The sequence below is a fragment of the Ranitomeya imitator genome, chromosome 3 (assembly GCF_032444005.1).
Source record: "Ranitomeya imitator isolate aRanImi1 chromosome 3, aRanImi1.pri, whole genome shotgun sequence".
Lineage (NCBI taxonomy): Eukaryota > Metazoa > Chordata > Amphibia > Anura > Dendrobatidae > Ranitomeya > Ranitomeya imitator.
This window is the reverse complement of record NC_091284.1, coordinates 11,963,736-11,983,513: the sequence shown is the minus strand read 5'-3', so window position 1 is coordinate 11,983,513 and position 19,778 is coordinate 11,963,736. Positions and strand designations below refer to the sequence as shown.

Genomic DNA, 19,778 nt, shown 5'->3' with positions numbered 1-19,778 from the left:
GTGAGTGTTTCTGTATCATCCAGCACTGACCTCCCCGATGCCGGTCACTACTCCTCATCGTCCATCTCTGACCAACCTGTTGCCAGACACTGCATCTCGCCCATCATCCAGCACTGACCTCACGGATGCCGGTCACTGCACATTCCTTATCCTCTCCTGTTCGTCTCCATTATGGCGCCTTCTCCAGTACAGACCGGTGACGGCAGTGCTAGTTGTGGTCTCTGGGACTCGGCCTCTATACGATGCACAGAGCAGAATACACTCTTGTATTTCAGAGAACGGATAATGAATTTCTCGCCCCGGTATTGTCCATTATCTTCATCCAGCTCTAGTGTGAGACCAGTTACAGTAATTATAAATGTCTTACAAGAAAACAGTCTCCACACAATGTCATCACAGCCCGTCCTATAAAGTATCATCTGTACCAGTGTTTCCCAAACTCCTGTCCTCCCAGAGCCCAACAGGTCATGTTTTCAGGATTTCCTTAGTATTGCACAGGTGATGGAAGTATCAGGAGTTCTCTCACTTGTGCAGCACCATGGAAATCCTGAAAACATGACCTGTTGGAAGCCGTGAGTACTGGAGTTTAGGAAACACTGATCTATACCAAAAGGAAAGAGAACTGGAGTAAATGAAACAATTAGTGATATTTCAATTTTACTCAGTTTTTGCTGGAACAAAATGCTGCCGAACAATAAAGAAAACCCCGACCTCCGTACAAGTCGATCAATAAAAGAATAAAACCCGCGGTCAGAGTCCACTGCCCCCGGACCCTTTCATTACATTCATTTCATTGCGGTTGTGAAGACTGTGAATAAAGATGTTTACAAAATGTGTAGATAACTGAGGGTCAGTGATGATTGTTTCCATGAGAATCTGTATATGGGACCAGTGCGAAAACAAGGATGTCTGCACAGGAACCTGGGAGGTGATAACTAATGACCGGACTAGATGTGGAGGTGACCGGTGTCTTTTCTTATAGTGCCGGTGTTGTAAGAAGACCGAAGATATGGAGAGACGCCCAGAAGAAACCGGAGGACGGATCAGCTCCTCACAGACCGGTACTGATCACATCTGTGTATAGTGATTGTAGGGAGGACGGATCAGCTCCTCACAGACCGGTACTGATCACATCTGTGTATAGTGATTGTAGGGAGGTCGGATCAGCTCCTCACAGACGGGTACTGATCACATCTGTATATAGTGATTGTAGGGAGGACGGATCAGCTCCACACAGACGGGTACTGATCACATCTGTGTGTAGTGATTGTAGGGAGGACGGATCAGCTCCTCACAGACGGGTACTGATCACATTTGTGTATAGTGATTGTAGGGAGGACGGATCAGCTCCTCACAGACGGGTACTGATCACATCTGTGTGTAGTGATTGTAGGGAGGTCGGATCAGCTCCTCACAGACCGGTACTGATCACATTTGTGTATAGTGATTGTAGGGAGGACGGATCAGCTCCTCACAGACCGGTACTGATCACACCTGTGTATAGTGATTGTAGGGAGGACGGATCAGCTCCTCACAGACGGGTACTGATCACATCTGTGTATAGTGATTGTAGGGAGGACGGATCAGCTCCTCACAGACGGGGACTGATCACATCTGTGTATAGTGATTGTAGGGAGGACGGATCAGCTCCTCACAGACCGGTACTGATCACATTTGTGTATAGTGATTGTAGGGAGGACGGATCAGCTCCTCACAGACGGGTACTGATCACATCTGTGTATAGTGATTGTAGGGAGGACGGATCAGCTCCTCACAGACCGGTACTGATCACATTTGTGTATAGTGATTGTAGGGAGGACGGATCAGCTCCTCACAGACCGGTACTGATCACATTTGTGTATAGTGATTGTAGGGAGGTCGGATCAGCTCCTCACAGACCGGTACTGATCACATCTGTGTGTAGTGATTGTAGGGAGGACGGATCAGCTCCTCACAGACGGGTACTGATCACATCTGTGTATAGTGATTGTAGGGAGGACGGATCAGCTCCTCACAGACGGGGACTGATCACATCTGTGTATAGTGATTGTAGGGAGGACGGATCAGCTCCTCACAGACCGGTACTGATCACATCTGTGTATAGTGATTGTAGGGAGGACGGATCAGCTCCTCACAGACCGGTACTGATCACATTTGTGTATAGTGATTGTAGTGAGGACGGATCAGCTCCTCACAGACCGGTACTGATCACATTTGTGTATAGTGATTGTAGGGAGGACGGATCAGCTCCTCACAGACAGGTACTGATCACACCTGTATATAGTGATTGTAGGGAGGACGGATCAGCTCCTCACAGACAGGTACTGATCACACCTGTATATAGTGATTGTAGGGAGGACGGATCAGCTCCTCACAGACGGGTACTGATCACATCTGTGTATAGTGATTGTAGGGAGGACAGATCAGCTCCTCACAGACGGGTACTGATCACACCTGTATATAGTGATTGTAGGGAGGACGGATCAGCTCCTCACAGACGGGTACTGATCACATCTGTGTATAGTGATTGTAGGGAGGACGGATCAGCTCCTCACAGACAGGTACTGATCATATCTGTGTATAGTAACATAGTTAGTAAGGCCGAAAAAAGACATTTGTCCATCCAGTTCAGCCTATATTCCATCATAATAAATCCCCAGATCTACGTCCTTCTACAGAACCTAATAATTGTATGATACAATATTGTTCTGCTCCAGGAAGACATCCAGGCCTCTCTTGAACCCCTCGACTGAGTTCGCCATCACCACCTCCTCAGGCAAGCAATTCCAGATTCTCACTGCCCTAACAGTAAAGAATCCTCTTCTATGTTGGTGGAAAAACCTTCTCTCCTCCAGACGCAAAGAATGCCCCCTTGTGCCCGTCACCTTCCTTGGTATAAACAGATCCTCAGCGAGATATTTGTATTGTCCCCTTATATACTTATACATGGTTATTAGATCGCCCCTCAGTCGTCTTTTTTCTAGACTAAATAATCCTAATTTCGCTAATCTATCTGGGTATTGTAGTTCTCCCATCCCCTTTATTAATTTTGTTGCCCTCCTTTGTACTCTCTCTAGTTCCATTATATCCTTCCTGAGCACCGGTGCCCAAAACTGGACACAGTACTCCATGTGCGGTCTAACTAGGGATTTGTACAGAGGCAGTATAATGCTCTCATCATGTGTATCCAGACCTCTTTTAATGCACCCCATGATCCTGTTTGCCTTGGCAGCTGCTGCCTGGCACTGGCTGCTCCAGGTAAGTTTATCATTAACTAGGATCCCCAAGTCCTTCTCCCTGTCAGATTTACCCAGTGGTTTCCCGTTCAGTGTGTAATGGTGATATTGATTCCCTCTTCCCATGTGTATAACCTTACATTTATCATTGTTAAACCTCATCTGCCACCTTTCAGCCCAAGTTTCCAACTTATCCAGATCCATCTGTAGCAGAATACTATCTTCTCTTGTATTAACTGCTTTACATAGTTTTGTATCATCTGCAAATATCGATATTTTACTGTGTAAACCTTCTACCAGATCATTAATGAATATGTTGAAGAGAACAGGTCCCAATACTGACCCCTGCGGTACCCCACTGCTCACAGCGACCCAGTTAGAGACTATACCATTTATAACCACCCTCTGCTTTCTATCACTAAGCCAGTTACTAACCCATTTACACACATTTTCCCCCAGACCAAGCATTCTCATTTTGTGTACCAACCTCTTGTGCGGCACGGTATCAAACGCTTTGGAAAAATCGAGATATACCACGTCCAATGACTCACCGTGGTCCAGTCTATAGCTTACCTCTTCATAAAAACTGATTAGATTGGTTTGACAGGAGCGATTTCTCATAAACCCATGCTGATATGGAGTTAAACAGTTATTCTCATTGAGATAATCCAGAATAACATCCCTCAGAAACCCTTCAAATATTTTACCAACAATAGAGGTTAGACTTACTGGCCTATAATTTCCAGGTTCACTTTTAGAGCCCTTTTTGAATATTGGCACCACATTTGCTATGCGCCAGTCCTGCGGAACAGACCCTGTTGCTATAGAGTCCCTAAAAATAAGAAATAATGGTTTATCTATTACATTACTTAGTTCTCTTAGTACTCGTGGGTGTATACCATCCGGACCCGGAGATTTATCTATTTTAATCTTATTTAGCCAGTTTCGCACCTCTTCTTGGGTTAGATAGGTGACCCTTAATATAGGGTTTTCATTGTTTCTTGGGATTTCACCTAGCATTTCATTTTCCACCGTGAATACCGTGGAGAAGAAGGTGTTTAATATGTTAGCTTTTTCCTCGTCATCTACAACCATTCTTTCCTCACTATTTTTTAAGGGGCCTACATTTTCAGTTTTTATTCTTTTACTATTGATATAGTTGAAGAACAGTTTGGGATTAGTTTTACTCTCCTTAGCAATGTGCTTCTCTGTTTCCTTTTTGGCAGCTTTAATTAGTTTTTTAGAGCTTCAATGGTGCCATCCTGCTTTAGTAGTGCAAATGCTTTCTTTTTACTGTTCATTGCCTGTCTTACTTCTTTGTTTAGCCACATTGGGTTTTTCCTATTTCTAGTCCTTTTATTCCCACAAGGTATAAACCGCTTACACTGCCTATTTAGGATGTTCTTAAACATTTCCCATTTATTATCTGTATTCTTATTTCTGAGGATATTATCCCAGTCTACCAGATTAAGGGCATCTCTAAGCTGTTCAAACTTTGCCTTCCTAAAGTTGAATGTTTTTGTGACTCCCTGACAAGTCCCCCTAGTGAAAGACAGGTGAAACTGTACAATATTGTGGTCGCTATTTCCTAGATGCCCGACCACCTGCAGATTTGTTATTCTGTCAGGTCTATTAGATAGTATTAGGTCTAAAAGTGCTGCTCCTCTGGTTGGATTCTGCACCAATTGTGAAAGATAATTTTTCTTGGTTATTAGCAGAAACCTGTTGCCTTTATGGGTTTCACAGGTTTCTGTTTCCCAGTTAATATCCGGGTAGTTAAAGTCCCCCATAACCAGGACCTCATTATGGGTTGCAGCTTCATCTATCTGCTTTAGAAGTAGACTTTCCATGGTTTCTGTTATATTTGGGGGTTTGTAACAGACCCCAATGAGAATTTTGTTACCATTTTTCCCTCCATGAATTTCGACCCATATGGACTCGACATCCTCATTTCCTTCGCTAATATCCTCCCTTAAAGTGGACTTTAGACAAGACTTTACATAAAGACAAACCCCTCCTCCTCTCCGATTCTTACGATCCTTTCTAAACAGACTGTAACCCTGTAAGTTAACTGCCCAGTCATAGCTTTCATCTAACCATGTCTCGGTTATTCCCACTATGTCAAAGTTACCTGTAGATATTTCTGCTTCTAGTTCTTCCATCTTGTTTGTCAGGCTTCTGGCGTTTGCGAGCATGCAGTTTAGAGGATTTTGTTTTGTTCCAATCTCCTCGCTGTGGATTGTTTTAGAAATGTTCTTACCTCCCTTCTGAGTATGTTTTCCTGGGTCGTCTTTGTTCGAGTCTAATGTTTTTCTTCCCGTCCCCTCTTCTTCTAGTTTAACGCCCTCCTGATGAGTGTAGCGAGTCTTCTGGCGAATGTGTGTTTCCCAGGTTTGTTGAGGTGTAGTCCGTCTCTGGCGAGGAGTCCATCATACCAGTAATTCACACCGTGGTCCAGGAATCCAAATCCTTGTTGTCTGCACCATCGTCTTAGCCAGTTGTTTGCATCAAGGATCCTGTTCCATCTCCTGGTGCCATGCCCGTCTACTGGAAGGATAGAAGAAAAAACTACCTGTGCATCCAGTTCCTTTACTTTCTTCCCCAACTCTTCAAAGTCCTTGCAGATTGTCGGTAGGTCCTTCCTTGCCGTGTCATTGGTGCCAACATGTATCAGAAGAAATGGGTGGACGTCCTTGGAGCTGAAGAGCTTTGGTATCCTATCGGTCACATCCTTGATCATCGCACCTGGAAGGCAGCATACTTCTCTTGCAGTTATGTCCGGTCTGCAGATGGCTGCTTCTGTGCCTCTCAGTAGTGAGTCTCCCACCACCACCACTCTTCATTGCTTCTTGGCTGTACTTTTTGCTGTCACTTGTTGCTGTGTGCCCTTTTCTTTTTTGCTTGCTGGTATTGCTTCATTCTTAGGTGTGCCATCTTCATCCTCTACAAAGATTTGATATCGGTTCTTCAGTTGTGTGGTTGGTGATTTCTCCATGGTCTTCTTGCTTCTTTTGGTCACATGCTTCCACTCATCTGCTTTTGGAGGTTCTCTGACACTTTTTGCACCTTCTGTGACCAGTAGAGATGCTTCTGTTCTGTCTAGAAAGTCTTCATTCTCTTTGATGAGTTTCAAAGTTGCTATTCTTTCTTCCAGACCCCACACCTTTTCTTCTAAAAGGGCCACTAGTCTACACTTCTGACAGGTGAAATTGGATTCTTCTTCTGGTCGATCTGTGAACATGTAGCACATGCTGCAGCTCACCATGTAGGTTGTCACATCTGCCATGTTGCTCCTAGATCCTGCTGACTTGCTGTGTGTTTTCCTTCTTGTGTAATCTACTCAGCCAAGCTCTCTTGCAATAATGTCCTACAGGCAAAAATTGGTTTGGTGATGCTTTCGAAGCAGCTGGTCCCGGCTGTACCCAACGATCTTCTAGCTTAGGGAAACTTCGCTTCTCCCAGAAGGCACCTGGAATATGCAAATTAGCCTCCTGAAGCTTGAATCCCTGGTTTGGTGATGCTTTCGAAGCAGCTGGTCCCGGCTGTACCCAACGATCTTCTAGCTTAGGGAAACTTCGCTTCTCCCAGAAGGCACCTGGAATATGCAAATTAGCCTCCTGAAGCTTGAATCCCTGGTTTGGTGATGCTTTCGAAGCAGCTGGTCCCGGCTGTACCCAACGATCTTCTAGCTTAGGGAGACTTCGCTTCTCCCAGAAGGCACCTGGAATATGCAAATTAGCCTCCTGAAGCTTGAATCCCTGGTTTGGTGATGCTTTCGAAGCAGCTGGTCCCGGCTGTACCCAACGATCTTCTAGCTTAGGGAGACTTCGCTTCTCCCAGAAGGCACCTGGAATATGCAAATTAGCCTCCTGAAGCTTGAATCCCTGGTTTGGTGATGCTTTCGAAGCAGCTGGTCCCGGCTGTACCCAACGATCTTCTAGCTTAGGGAAACTTCGCTTCTCCCAGAAGGCACCTGGAATATGCAAATTAGCCTCCTGAAGCTTGAATCCCTGGTTTGGTGATGCTTTCGAAGCAGCTGGTCCCGGCTGTACCCAACGATCTTCTAGCTTAGGGAGACTTCGCTTCTCCCAGAAGGCACCTGGAATATGCAAATTAGCCTCCTGAAGCTTGAATCCCTGGTTTGGTGATGCTTTCGAAGCAGCTGGTCCCGGCTGTACCCAACGATCTTCTAGCTTAGGGAGACTTCGCTTCTCCCAGAAGGCACCTGGAATATGCAAATTAGCCTCCTGAAGCTTGAATCCCTGGTTTGGTGATGCTTTCGAAGCAGCTGGTCCCGGCTGTACCCAACGATCTTCTAGCTTAGGGAAACTTCGCTTCTCCCAGAAGGCACCTGGAATATGCAAATTAGCCTCCTGAAGCTTGAATCCCTGGTTTGGTGATGCTTTCGAAGCAGCTGGTCCCGGCTGTACCCAACGATCTTCTAGCTTAGGGAAACTTCGCTTCTCCCAGAAGGCACCTGGAATATGCAAATTAGCCTCCTGAAGCTTGAATCCCTGGTTTGGTGATGCTTTCGAAGCAGCTGGTCCCGGCTGTACCCAACGATCTTCTAGCTTAGGGAGACTTCGCTTCTCCCAGAAGGCACCTGGAATATGCAAATTAGCCTCCTGAAGCTTGAATCCCTGGTTTGGTGATGCTTTCGAAGCAGCTGGTCCCGGCTGTACCCAACGATCTTCTAGCTTAGGGAGACTTCGCTTCTCCCAGAAGGCACCTGGAATATGCAAATTAGCCTCCTGAAGCTTGAATCCCTGGTTTGGTGATGCTTTCGAAGCAGCTGGTCCCGGCTGTACCCAACGATCTTCTAGCTTAGGGAAACTTCGCTTCTCCCAGAAGGCACCTGGAATATGCAAATTAGCCTCCTGAAGCTTGAATCCCTGGTTTGGTGATGCTTTCGAAGCAGCTGGTCCCGGCTGTACCCAACGATCTTCTAGCTTAGGGAGACTTCGCTTCTCCCAGAAGGCACCTGGAATATGCAAATTAGCCTCCTGAAGCTTGAATCCCTGGTTTGGTGATGCTTTCGAAGCAGCTGGTCCCGGCTGTACCCAACGATCTTCTAGCTTAGGGAGACTTCGCTTCTCCCAGAAGGCACCTGGAATATGCAAATTAGCCTCCTGAAGCTTGAATCCCTGGTTTGGTGATGCTTTCGAAGCAGCTGGTCCCGGCTGTACCCAACGATCTTCTAGCTTAGGGAAACTTCGCTTCTCCCAGAAGGCACCTGGAATATGCAAATTAGCCTCCTGAAGCTTGAATCCCTGGTTTGGTGATGCTTTCGAAGCAGCTGGTCCCGGCTGTACCCAACGATCTTCTAGCTTAGGGAGACTTCGCTTCTCCCAGAAGGCACCTGGAATATGCAAATTAGCCTCCTGAAGCTTGAATCCCTGGTTTGGTGATGCTTTCGAAGCAGCTGGTCCCGGCTGTACCCAACGATCTTCTAGCTTAGGGAGACTTCGCTTCTCCCAGAAGGCACCTGGAATATGCAAATTAGCCTCCTGAAGCTTGAATCCCTGGTTTGGTGATGCTTTCGAAGCAGCTGGTCCCGGCTGTACCCAACGATCTTCTAGCTTAGGGAGACTTCGCTTCTCCCAGAAGGCACCTGGAATATGCAAATTAGCCTCCTGAAGCTTGAATCCCTGGTTTGGTGATGCTTTCGAAGCAGCTGGTCCCGGCTGTACCCAACGTAGTGATTGTAGGGAGGACGGATCAGCTCCTCACAGACCGGTACTGATCACATCTGTGTATAGTGATTGTAGGGAGGACGGATCAGCTCCTCACAGACGGGTACTGATCACATCTGTGTATAGTGATTGTAGGGAGGTCGGATCAGCTCCTCACAGACCGGTACTGATCACATCTGTGTATAGTGATTGTAGGGAGGACGGATCAGCTCCTCACAGACGGGTACTGATCATATCTGTGTATAGTGATTGTAGGGAGGACGGATCAGCTCCTCACAGACCGGTACTGATCACATCTGTGTATAGTGATTGTAGGGAGGACGGATCAGCTCCTCACAGACGGGTACTGATCACATCTGTGTATAGTGATTGTAGGGAGGTCGGATCAGCTCCTCACAGACGGGTACTGATCACATCTGTGTATAGTGATTGTAGGGAGGACGGATCAGCTCCTCACAGGCCGGTACTGATCACATCTGTGTATAGTGATTGTAGGGAGGACGGATCAGCTCCTCACAGACGGGTACTGATCACATCTGTGTATAGTGATTGTAGGGAGGTCGGATCAGCTCCTCACAGACGGGGACTGATCACATTTGTGTATAGTGATTGTTGGGAGGACGGATCAGCTCCTCACAGACCGGTACTGATCACATTTGTGTATAGTGATTGTAGGGAGGACGGATCAGCTCCTCACAGACGGGTACTGATCACACCTGTGTATAGTGATTGTAGGGAGGACGGATCAGCTCCTCACAGACGGGTACTGATCACATTTGTGTATAGTGATTGTAGGGAGGACGGATCAGCTCCTCACAGACCGGTACTGATCACATCTGTGTATAGTGATTGTAGTGAGGACGGATCAGCTCCTCACAGACTGGGACTGATCACATCTGTGTATAGTGATTGTAGGGAGGTCGGATCAGCTCCTCACAGACCGGTACTGATCACATCTGTGTATAGTGATTGTAGGGAGGACTGATCAGCTCCTCACAGACCGGTACTGATCACATCTGTGTGTAGTGATTGTAGGGAGGACGGATCAGCTCCTCACGGACGGGTACTGATCACATCTGTGTATAGTGATTGTAGGGAGGACGGATCAGCTCCTCACAGACCGGTACTGATCACATTTGTGTATAGTGATTGTAGGGAGGTCGGATCAGCTCCTCACAGACGGGGACTGATCACATTTGTGTATAGTGATTGTAGGGAGGACTGATCAGCTCCTCACAGACGGGTACTGATCACATCTGTGTATAGTGATTGTAGGGAGGACGGATCAGCTCCTCACAGACCGGTACTGATCACATCTGTGTATAGTGATTGTAGGGAGGTCGGATCAGCTCCTCACAGACGGGTACTGATCACACCTGTGTATAGTGATTGTAGGGAGGTCGGATCAGCTCCTCACAGACCGGTACTGATCACACCTGTGTATAGTGATTGTATTGAGGACGGATCAGCTCCTCACAGACGGGTACTGATCACACCTGTATATAGTGATTGTAGGGAGGACGGATCAGCTCCTCACAGACAGGTACTGATCACATCTGTGTATAGTGATTGTAGGGAGGACGGATCAGCTCCTCACAGACGGGTACTGATCACATCTGTGTATAGTGATTGTAGGGAGGTCGGATCAGCTCCTCACAGACGGGTACTGATCACATCTGTGTATAGTGATTGTAGGGAGGACGGATCAGCTCCTCACAGACCGGTACTGATCACATTTGTGTATAGTGATTGTAGTGAGGACGGATCAGCTCCTCACAGACCGGTACTGATCACATCTGTGTATAGTGATTGTAGGGAGGACGGATCAGCTCCTCACAGACCGGTACTGATCACATTTGTGTATAGTGATTGTAGGGAGGTCGGATCAGCTCCTCACAGACGGGTACTGATCACATCTGTGTATAGTGATTGTAGGGAGGACGGATCAGCTCCTCACAGACCGGTACTGATCACATCTGTGTATAGTGATTGTAGGGAGGACGGATCAGCTCCTCACAGACCGGTACTGATCACATTTGTGTATAGTGATTGTAGGGAGGTCGGATCAGCTCCTCACAGACGGGTACTGATCACATCTGTGTATAGTGATTGTAGGGAGGACGGATCAGCTCCTCACAGACCGGTACTGATCACATTTGTGTATAGTGATTGTAGGGAGGTCGGATCAGCTCCTCACAGACGGGTACTGATCACATCTGTGTATAGTGATTGTAGGGAGGACGGATCAGCTCCTCACAGACCGGTACTGATCACATCTGTGTATAGTGATTGTAGGGAGGACGGATCAGCTCCTCACAGACGGGTACTGATCACATCTGTGTGTAGTGATTGTAGTGAGGACGGATCAGCTCCTCACAGACGGGTACTGATCACATTTGTGTGTAGTGATTGTAGGGAGGACGGATCAGCTCCTCACAGACGGGTACTGATCATATCTGTGTGTAGTGATTGTAGGGAGGACGGATCAGCTCCTCACAGACGGGTACTGATCACATCTGTGTATAGTGATTGTAGTGAGGACGGATCAGCTCCTCACAGACGGGGACTGATCACATCTGTGTATAGTGATTGTAGGGAGGACGGAGGTGATGAGATCCGGGGGTCTTGTCTCCCGGTCACCACCTAGTATACACATATACTGTAATATATAGTAAATCTGTGGAGAGATCTGCTGCACAATCCACAGATGTCGGCGCTGTAACCCAGAGTGTTGTGATGGAGGGGGCTGTGATATGTGAGAATGAGGCCATCGGAAGATGACCATACAGAGCGCCCCCTAGTGATATAACCTCATACACCGTTCTCCCGCTGGATGTGATGGCTGCAGTCGGTGCTGCTTCGTCTGGCGCGGTCCCCGATCTTCTGAGCTATAACACAATCCTCTCCACCTATGTCCTCTCTCCTGGTTGTCTCCGTCCTATCCTGTTATTACTGGGGTCTTGTCATCCCTCAGACATTACCCCTTCCGTCTTGTGGAGATTTATCACACAGAGGCCTCTAATCGATTTTATTTTATTTCCTTATAGATCGTCCTGGAGAGAAGAGGAGTCTCCTCATCAGGATCCGCAAAATATGGGGGAGAATAATTGGGAATCCAGAGTATGAAGAAACCCTGCAGAGAGATGTAGAGATGTCGGACATCCACTCTGTACCAGCGGCAGAGACCGGGAGGGGTACACTGTAACACTACATGTACTTGTCGCTATTCACTTGGATTACTGGATGTAAAACTTTGGGGTTTTGCACATGAAATTGTCCTAGCAATAAGTTTTTTTCCCCAGATAACTTGTATTTCTATCAGCATTTTAATAACTTTAATAAATATTTATTATAATTTTATACTGTATATGTATGTTCACTGTATATATAGACAGTTGTGTGTTTGACTTGTTATAAAGAGAGATTTCTAGATCAATGTTCATATAATAGAGAATAAAATGTTCCTCGTCCAGGAGTCTTTCGTATCGCCTAATTTCTTCACCTGCAGTAGATCATCAGTAGAGGTTAGGTATTGGGGGCTTCATGGTTTATTTGCCTCAATGACAATTTAAGAGCTTTTAGGAAATATTTTAGTAAATCTGCCATATAATCGTCTAATTTTGTCTGTAACGGAAATCCCGCGATGCTGATTGGTCGCACCCGCGACCAATCAGCGACAGGCGCAGTCCGCAACTAGTTCTGCCAGTCACAGTGCCATGTAGTTCAGTCACGTTTACGGAATATTCTTAAATCTTCATAAACTACATACATATTCTAGAATACCCGATGCATTGGAATCGGGCCACAATCTAGTCTACTATATAATCGTCTAATTCTGTCTGTTTGTCTGTAACTGAAATCCCGCTTTGCTGATTGGTCGCGGCCGGCCAGGCGTGACCAGTCGGCGATATTGGCGCGGAATTTAACCCCAACTCACAGTGCCACGTAGTTCAGTCACGTTTACTGGACAAGTTCTGTCAGTCAGTGTGATGTATTGTTAACAAATATATTAGTGTCGACGTACTTCGTCCGATTTATTTAAAAACAGTTAGATATTCATGTAATGGTTTATATGTTTTGATGATCTGTTTAATAATTTTGTTCAGTTGTATTAAGTTCTATGAGCAATAAAATTTAATGATAATGTATATATTTTACCCGGAAAATCCTGTGTATTCATTGCATTGTTCTTAAATCTCATAAATACACTACATATATATATTCTAGAATACCTGATGCGTTAGGCTAGGTTCCCATTGCGTTAATGGGACCGCGCTAACGGACAGCGTTGCACGGCGAAATTAACGCCGTGCAACACGTCCGTTAGCGCACCCATTAACAGCAATGGGGACGCGCATCACTAGCATGTGCTATTTTCGGCACGCGCTAGCGATGTGCCGGTGTTTTGTGGCGCGCTGCGGACGCTGCTTGCAGCGTCCGAGGCGCGCCTGAGGTCCGTTCCCCGCTCTCGCAGATCGGAGACGTTTAACGCGACCCCTTTACAAAACATTGCGTTAGCGCAATCCGCTAGCGCTAGGCGCTAAACGGATTGCACTAACGCAATCTGAACCTAGCCTTAGAATCGGGCCACCATCTAGTCTACTATATAATGGTCTAATTTTGTCTGTAACGGAAATCCCACATTGCTGATTGGTCGCGCCAGCCGCCTGTGACCGATCAACGACAGGCGCAGTTCGCAACAAATTCACAGTCACAGTGAGAATTTGTCCAGTAAACGTGACTGAACTACATCAGTCGGTCACAGTACCACGTAGTTCACTCACGTTTACTGAACAAGTTCTGTCAGTCACAGTACCACGTAGTTCACTCACGTTTACTGAACAAGTTCTGTCAGTCACAGTGCCACGTAGTCCACTCACGTTTACTGAATATTCTTAAATCTTCATAAACTACATACATATTCTAGAATACCCGATGCGTTAGAATCGGGCCACCATCTAGTATTTTAATAAATGGCTGAGCACCTTAACCCCTTCACCCCCAGCCTGTTTCCACCTTCATGACAGGACAATTTTTTTCAGTGTTCTGACCAGTGTCACTTTGTGGTAATAACTCTGGAGCTTCAACTTATCCCAGTGATTCTGAGATTTTTTTTAGGTCATGTACAACATGTTAGTGGTAGCTTTTGGTGGATATAATTTGCATTTATAAAAATATCAAGCATTTGTCAAATTTGAAAATGTAGCAATTTTTAAAGGGAAGGTACCGCGTTTGTAGGTCATTAATAAATCACTGTAATGTAGCATAACATGCTGCTATAACCAAGTTTGAAATGCATGTGAAACAGATTTCATGTGTTCTATGAGTTTAAAGAATGCACTGGGGGCTGACATCTTGGTTTTGCAGCAGTAGCAGGGCACTATCAGTGTCAGATTACATTGCAGCACTGACCTTATCTGTAACATTGAAGCAGCATTAGCAGTGAGCTGGGCACGCCTCTGTGGGCTGCACAGCTCACTGCTGTAGGTGTGACTAGCTGCCATTTTATTATAGCCCTGTGCTCTCTATCACAGGACAGAAGAAGCCCTCACTGCTCCTCTGTACTCCAAGCAGGCACACATCCTCTGCTCCTCACAAGCTGCCCTGTGTGCTTCTGCTGTGTCTCTGCCTCCCCCTCACACACAGTCCCTGTGATCTCAGGTAAGCTGCACTCACAGCCTGCAGAGAGAGAGCAGGGCAGCTGACAGGACAGGGATTAAGGTGGGGGAAGGGGGATGGCAAGAATGTTATTCACAAAAAATGCTGCTGAGCCCACTGTGTTCTGCTCCTGTGTAAACAAGCTGTGCCTCTGATGCAGTAACTGCTGGTGATAGCACGTCACAGGGCAGTCACACACAAAATGGCTCTGCCCTGTGATGCTGCTCTTCATTCTTACTGTTAGCCACAAAATTGGGGCAGTAACTGCTGACATCAGCATTTCCCTCCCCTTTTGGGTGGTCTAATATCCCTGGGGCAGAGCTGCTAAATCTTACTATAGCTGCTTGAGGTCTAAAACGGAAAATGCCCCCCCTAGTGGTAAATATGTATATTTGTAGAAAAATATATAATATTTTTCATATAGAAATGTTTGCAAACAGTGCAAACATTCCATTAATACATTTTAATTACTATTTTAAGCTTAATTTCACACAAAAAAAACAAAATACAAGAAAACTGGTGGCACCTTCCCTTTAATACTCTTGCCCTTAACCAGAGAGATGTCACACAAAATAGTTATTAACAATTCCCATATGTCTACTTCTCATATGCTTTATTTCTTCTATGCCTCATTGGGGGACACAGGACCATGGGTGTTACGCTGCTACGACTAGGAGGACACTAAGTAAACACACAAAGCATTAACTCCTCCTCTGCAGTATACACCCCTTGACTGGCCAGCAATGACCCAGTTCTTGCTTAGTGTCTGTAGGTGGCACTTGGGTCTGTTTTCAGACCCCAACATTTTTATTTTTTTCTGTAAATTTTTATTTTTTAATTAACGGAGTGAGGGGGGCGGCGGATTCCTTTCTAGGGTCCGCTCCCCCGAACCATCAACAGGCGAGTATACCTCCCCGTACCTCTCCTGCGACGACTGGGGCACGCTTAATCTATGCCAGGGCGACAGTTCCTATACGGTCCCAAACTCCCCCCTGTAAGATGGCGAGCACATAGCTCTTATGTGCATCTCCCGGGCTCCTCTGCGCCCTGTATGGTGCGTCTATATGACGCATGCTTCATAAAACGCAGTACAACGCATACCGGCGCATGTCCATGCGCCCCCATGTTAAAGATAGGGGCGCATGATGCATGCGTCGACGACGCTGCGCCCAACAACGCAAATGTGAACGTAGCCATAGAGGTATGGGTGACTCCTGTATGCTTAAACAAGTCTCTCCACGGACAGACTGAGGAGCCAGGGCCTGAAAGCACTCAGCTTCTTTCTGCACAGAGGGGTCCAGGTGAGCTCACCAAATATGGTGGCGCAAGTCTCCAGGGGGGTGCCTGATCTCCGGGGCTCAGGCTGACACAGCACCAGTCTCAGAAGCGCCAGACCCAGGGGAGCGGCTTCAGCTAATGGCGCCACTGTACCGCACACGTCAGGCGGACAAGTCTCCAGCGACCAGCTTCCTGATGGTGACAGCGGCGGGAGACCAGATCGTTGGGAGACTCGACCGGAGGGGGGAACGTCACAACTCCGATGCACCTCGCCAATAGGTGAGTACCTAGTGGAGCACTGTCTCTGTAGACAGGGTGCTTGGGCCGTGTTAGACACTAGGTGGAGGGACGGGCGGGAAGCACCGCCGGTGGCGCTGCGGGACACACACCCTCTGCAGTCCTTCTTACCTCCTCCAGGCGCCACAGCTCGTTCCGGACAGTTCACCGGGGCCCTATATGTATAGGGGGGATTCACCACCGCAGACTGGGTTAAGCAGAATCTACTTCAGGCGCGACCCTCAGTTGGCGGGAAGATAAATCTTCTAGCAGGCTCCAGGTCAGCCTGTAGGCCTCAGCTTCTCGTTGCGCTTAATGAGTGACACCTTTCAATCGTATGGATGGGTCTTCAAAGTCGTAAATTTAGGTAGATAAATACAGCTAGCAGAGGAGCTCGGGGAGAACACGTCTTGCTCCTTCAGCAGCTAGCCACGCCCCCCCCTAACCCATCTCTTCAACCTATCACTAACAACTGGTGTTTTCCCCTCAAGCTTTAAACATGCCTCTATCACACCTATCCTCAAAAAGCCTTCTCTTGACCCATCCTCTGTATCTAGCTATCGCCCTATATCACTTCTCCCTTATGCCTCCAAACTACTGGAACAACACGTCCATCTTGAACTGTCCTCCCATCTCTCTTCTTGCTCCCTCTTCGACAGCTTACAATCTGGCTTCCGGTCACACCATTCCACTGAAACTGCCCTAACTAAGGTCACCAATGACCTCTTAACCGCCAAGAGCAAGCGACACTACTCTGTCCTCCTCCTCCTGGACCTGTCCTCGGCCTTTGACACAGTGGACCATTCCCAATTATTGCAGACCCGCTCATCCCTTGGAGTCCCGCAAGGTTCAGTCCTTGGGCCCCTGCTCTTCTCCATTTACACCTTTGGCCTGGGACAGCTCATAGAATCTCACGGTTTTCAGTATCATCTCTATGCTGATGACACACAGATCTCTGGACCAGATATCACCTCCCTACTAACCAGAATCCCTCAATGTCTGTCCACTATTTCATCCTTCTTCTCCGCTGGATTTCTGAAACTTAACATGGAAAAAACAGAATTCATTGTCTTTCCCCCATCTCACGCGACCCCCCCCAACGAACCTATCCATTACAGTAAATGGCTGCCCACTCTCCCCAGTCCCACAAGCTCGCTGTCTCAGGGTAATCCTTGACGCTGATCTCTCCTTCAAACCACATATCCAAGCCCTTTCCACTTCCTGCCGACTTCAACTCAAAAATATTTCACGAATCCGTACATTCCTCCACCAAGAATCTGCAAAAACCCTAGTCCATGCCCTCATCATCTCTCACCTTGACTACTGTAACCTCCTGCTCTGTGGCCTCCCCTCTAACACTCTTGCACCCCTCCAATCTATTCTAAACTCTGCTGCCCGACTAATCCACCTGTCCCCCCGCTATTCCCCGGCCTCTCCCCTCTGTCAATCCCTTCACTGGCTCCCCATTGTACAGAGACTCCACTACAAAACCCTAACCATGACATACAAAGCCATCCACAACCTGTCTCCTCCATACATCTGTGACCTCGTCTCCCGGTACTTTCCTGCACGCAACCTCCGATCCTCACAAGATCTCCTTCTCTACTCCCCTCTAATCTCCTCTTCCCACAATCGTATACAAGATTTCTCTCGCGTATCACCACTACTCTGGAACCCTCTACCACAACACATCAGACTGTCGCCTACCATCGAAACCTTCAAAAAGAACCTGAAGACCCACCTCTTCCGACAAGCCTACAACCTGCAGTAAACAGCGATCGACCAAACCGCTGCATGACCAGCTCTATCCTCACCTACTGTATTCTCACCCATCCCTTGTAGATTGGGAGCCCTCGCGGGCAGGGTCCGCTCTCCTCCTGTACCGGTTATGACTTGTATTGTTTAAGATTATTGTACTTGTTTTTATTATGTATACCCCTCCTCACATTTAAAGCGCCATGGAATAAATGGCGCTATAACAATAAATAATAATAATATCTTCGCCTCTTACTCATCTCCGTCCGCCTTCTTCAGACTGTGCGGTGTCACGGCTGTGGCATATGATTAGGGATCAGCTGACGCCGCACAGTCTGAGGAAGCAGAAACACATGGGCCACTTGCACATTGAACATGTCTGTAGGAACCTGTTCACACCACCAAGAAACTTGAGGACACAAAAGAGCAGTGAGGTAAAAAATACTCTGTTGTAAAAAAAAATCACAGTAATAAGCAAGTGCTAGTCAAAAGATGGAAAAAGCAGGGTATTTAGTTGATACTTTTTTGCAATAAAATGTATACTAAGCTCATCCACCAATCGTCAAGGTATACCCATATAGAGCAGTCTGTTCTCTTGTTTCTACAAGACTAGGGAGTCCACCACTCCTTATGGGTCATTTGCATCAAAGCTGTTCCATCCAGCATGTCCACATGGATATTCCGTCTCTGAACCCTCTGAACCCTGCTTATACAGGTACTATACAGATTATCAGGTTTTTAAATACATCAGATAGGGATTATGTACATTAGGTAGGACTGCTCTATATGGGTATACCTTGACGATTGGTGGAGCAGCTTAGTATACATTTTTTTTTTAAAAAAACGTATCAACTAAATACCCTGTTTTTTCCATCTTTTGACTAACACTTGCTTATTACTGTGAAATTTTTTTTTACAACAGAGTATTTTTGACCTCACTGTGCTCTTTTGTGTCTTCAAGTTTCTTGGTGGTGTGTGAACAGGTTCCTACAAACTTGTTCAATGTGCAAGTAGCCCATGTGTTTCTGGTTCTGTAATTGTTCTCTTGTTTCTACAAGACTGGAGTGTCCACCACTCCTCTGTGGGTCATTTGCATCAAAGCTGTTCCATCCAGGATGTCCACATGGATATTCCTTCTCTGAACCCTGCTTATACAGGTACTATACAGATGATCAGGTTTTTAAATACATCAGATAGGGATTATATACATTAGGTAGGACTGCTCTATATGGGTATACCTTGACGATTGGTGGAGCAGCTTAGTATACATTTTTTTGTAAAACAACGTATCAATTAAATGCCCTGTTTTTTCTATCTTTTGACTAGCACTTGCTTATTACTGTGATTTTTTTTACAACAGAGTATTTTTGACCTCACAGTCTGAGGAAGGCGGAAGGAGATGAGTGAGAGGCGAAGATATGCACTGTGTATGCCCATGAATCCCAGCCCCACAGTGTGACTAAATCAGAAGACAGTTTTACAAAAGAAAAACCCCCCGTAAAATTGTATACTTTATTAATACCAAAACAAAAATAAATAAATTCACTATACCCAGAGAAGTTACCCTACGTAATGGATCAAACAATAACGGGAAATAGTCCCCCAGAAAAACGTCTGGACTGATAAAAGATACAGTCAAAGACAACCTCAGTTTAAAGGATAAGAAATAAATATATGTATCCTACTTAAGATATAATATCAGTGATACACACTTGTTGTCCTATACTTAGTACCAAGGGTGTACGGATATATGTGAGGTATCCCTAGAAGCTGCAAAAAACCTATAGATGTGCGCCTACCTAGATGCGGAGGTTGGCACCCTAAGAGAAAAAACGAGAATGTCGCCCCCGCTCGTGCGATGGCTGTCCCTAATCTTCTATCT

At 46.4% G+C, this 19,778-nt stretch overlaps 1 protein-coding gene across 4 annotated transcripts in view; it reads left to right on the top strand.

Moving 5' to 3' along the window:
• The window catches only part of LOC138672485 (RNA polymerase-associated protein LEO1-like), a 233,266-nt gene extending 220,180 nt beyond the window's left edge, over window positions 1-13,086 (top strand). For all 4 annotated transcript variants that reach the window (XM_069760495.1, XM_069760496.1, XM_069760498.1 and 1 more), the window contains exons 5-6: window positions 983-1,061; window positions 11,977-13,086. In XM_069760495.1, coding sequence (XP_069616596.1) covers window positions 983-1,061; window positions 11,977-12,134 — 237 coding nt within the window. In that variant the 3' untranslated portion in view covers window positions 12,135-13,086. The remainder of the gene's footprint in view (window positions 1-982; window positions 1,062-11,976) is intronic.
• Window positions 13,087-19,778: the final 6,692 nt, after the last annotated feature.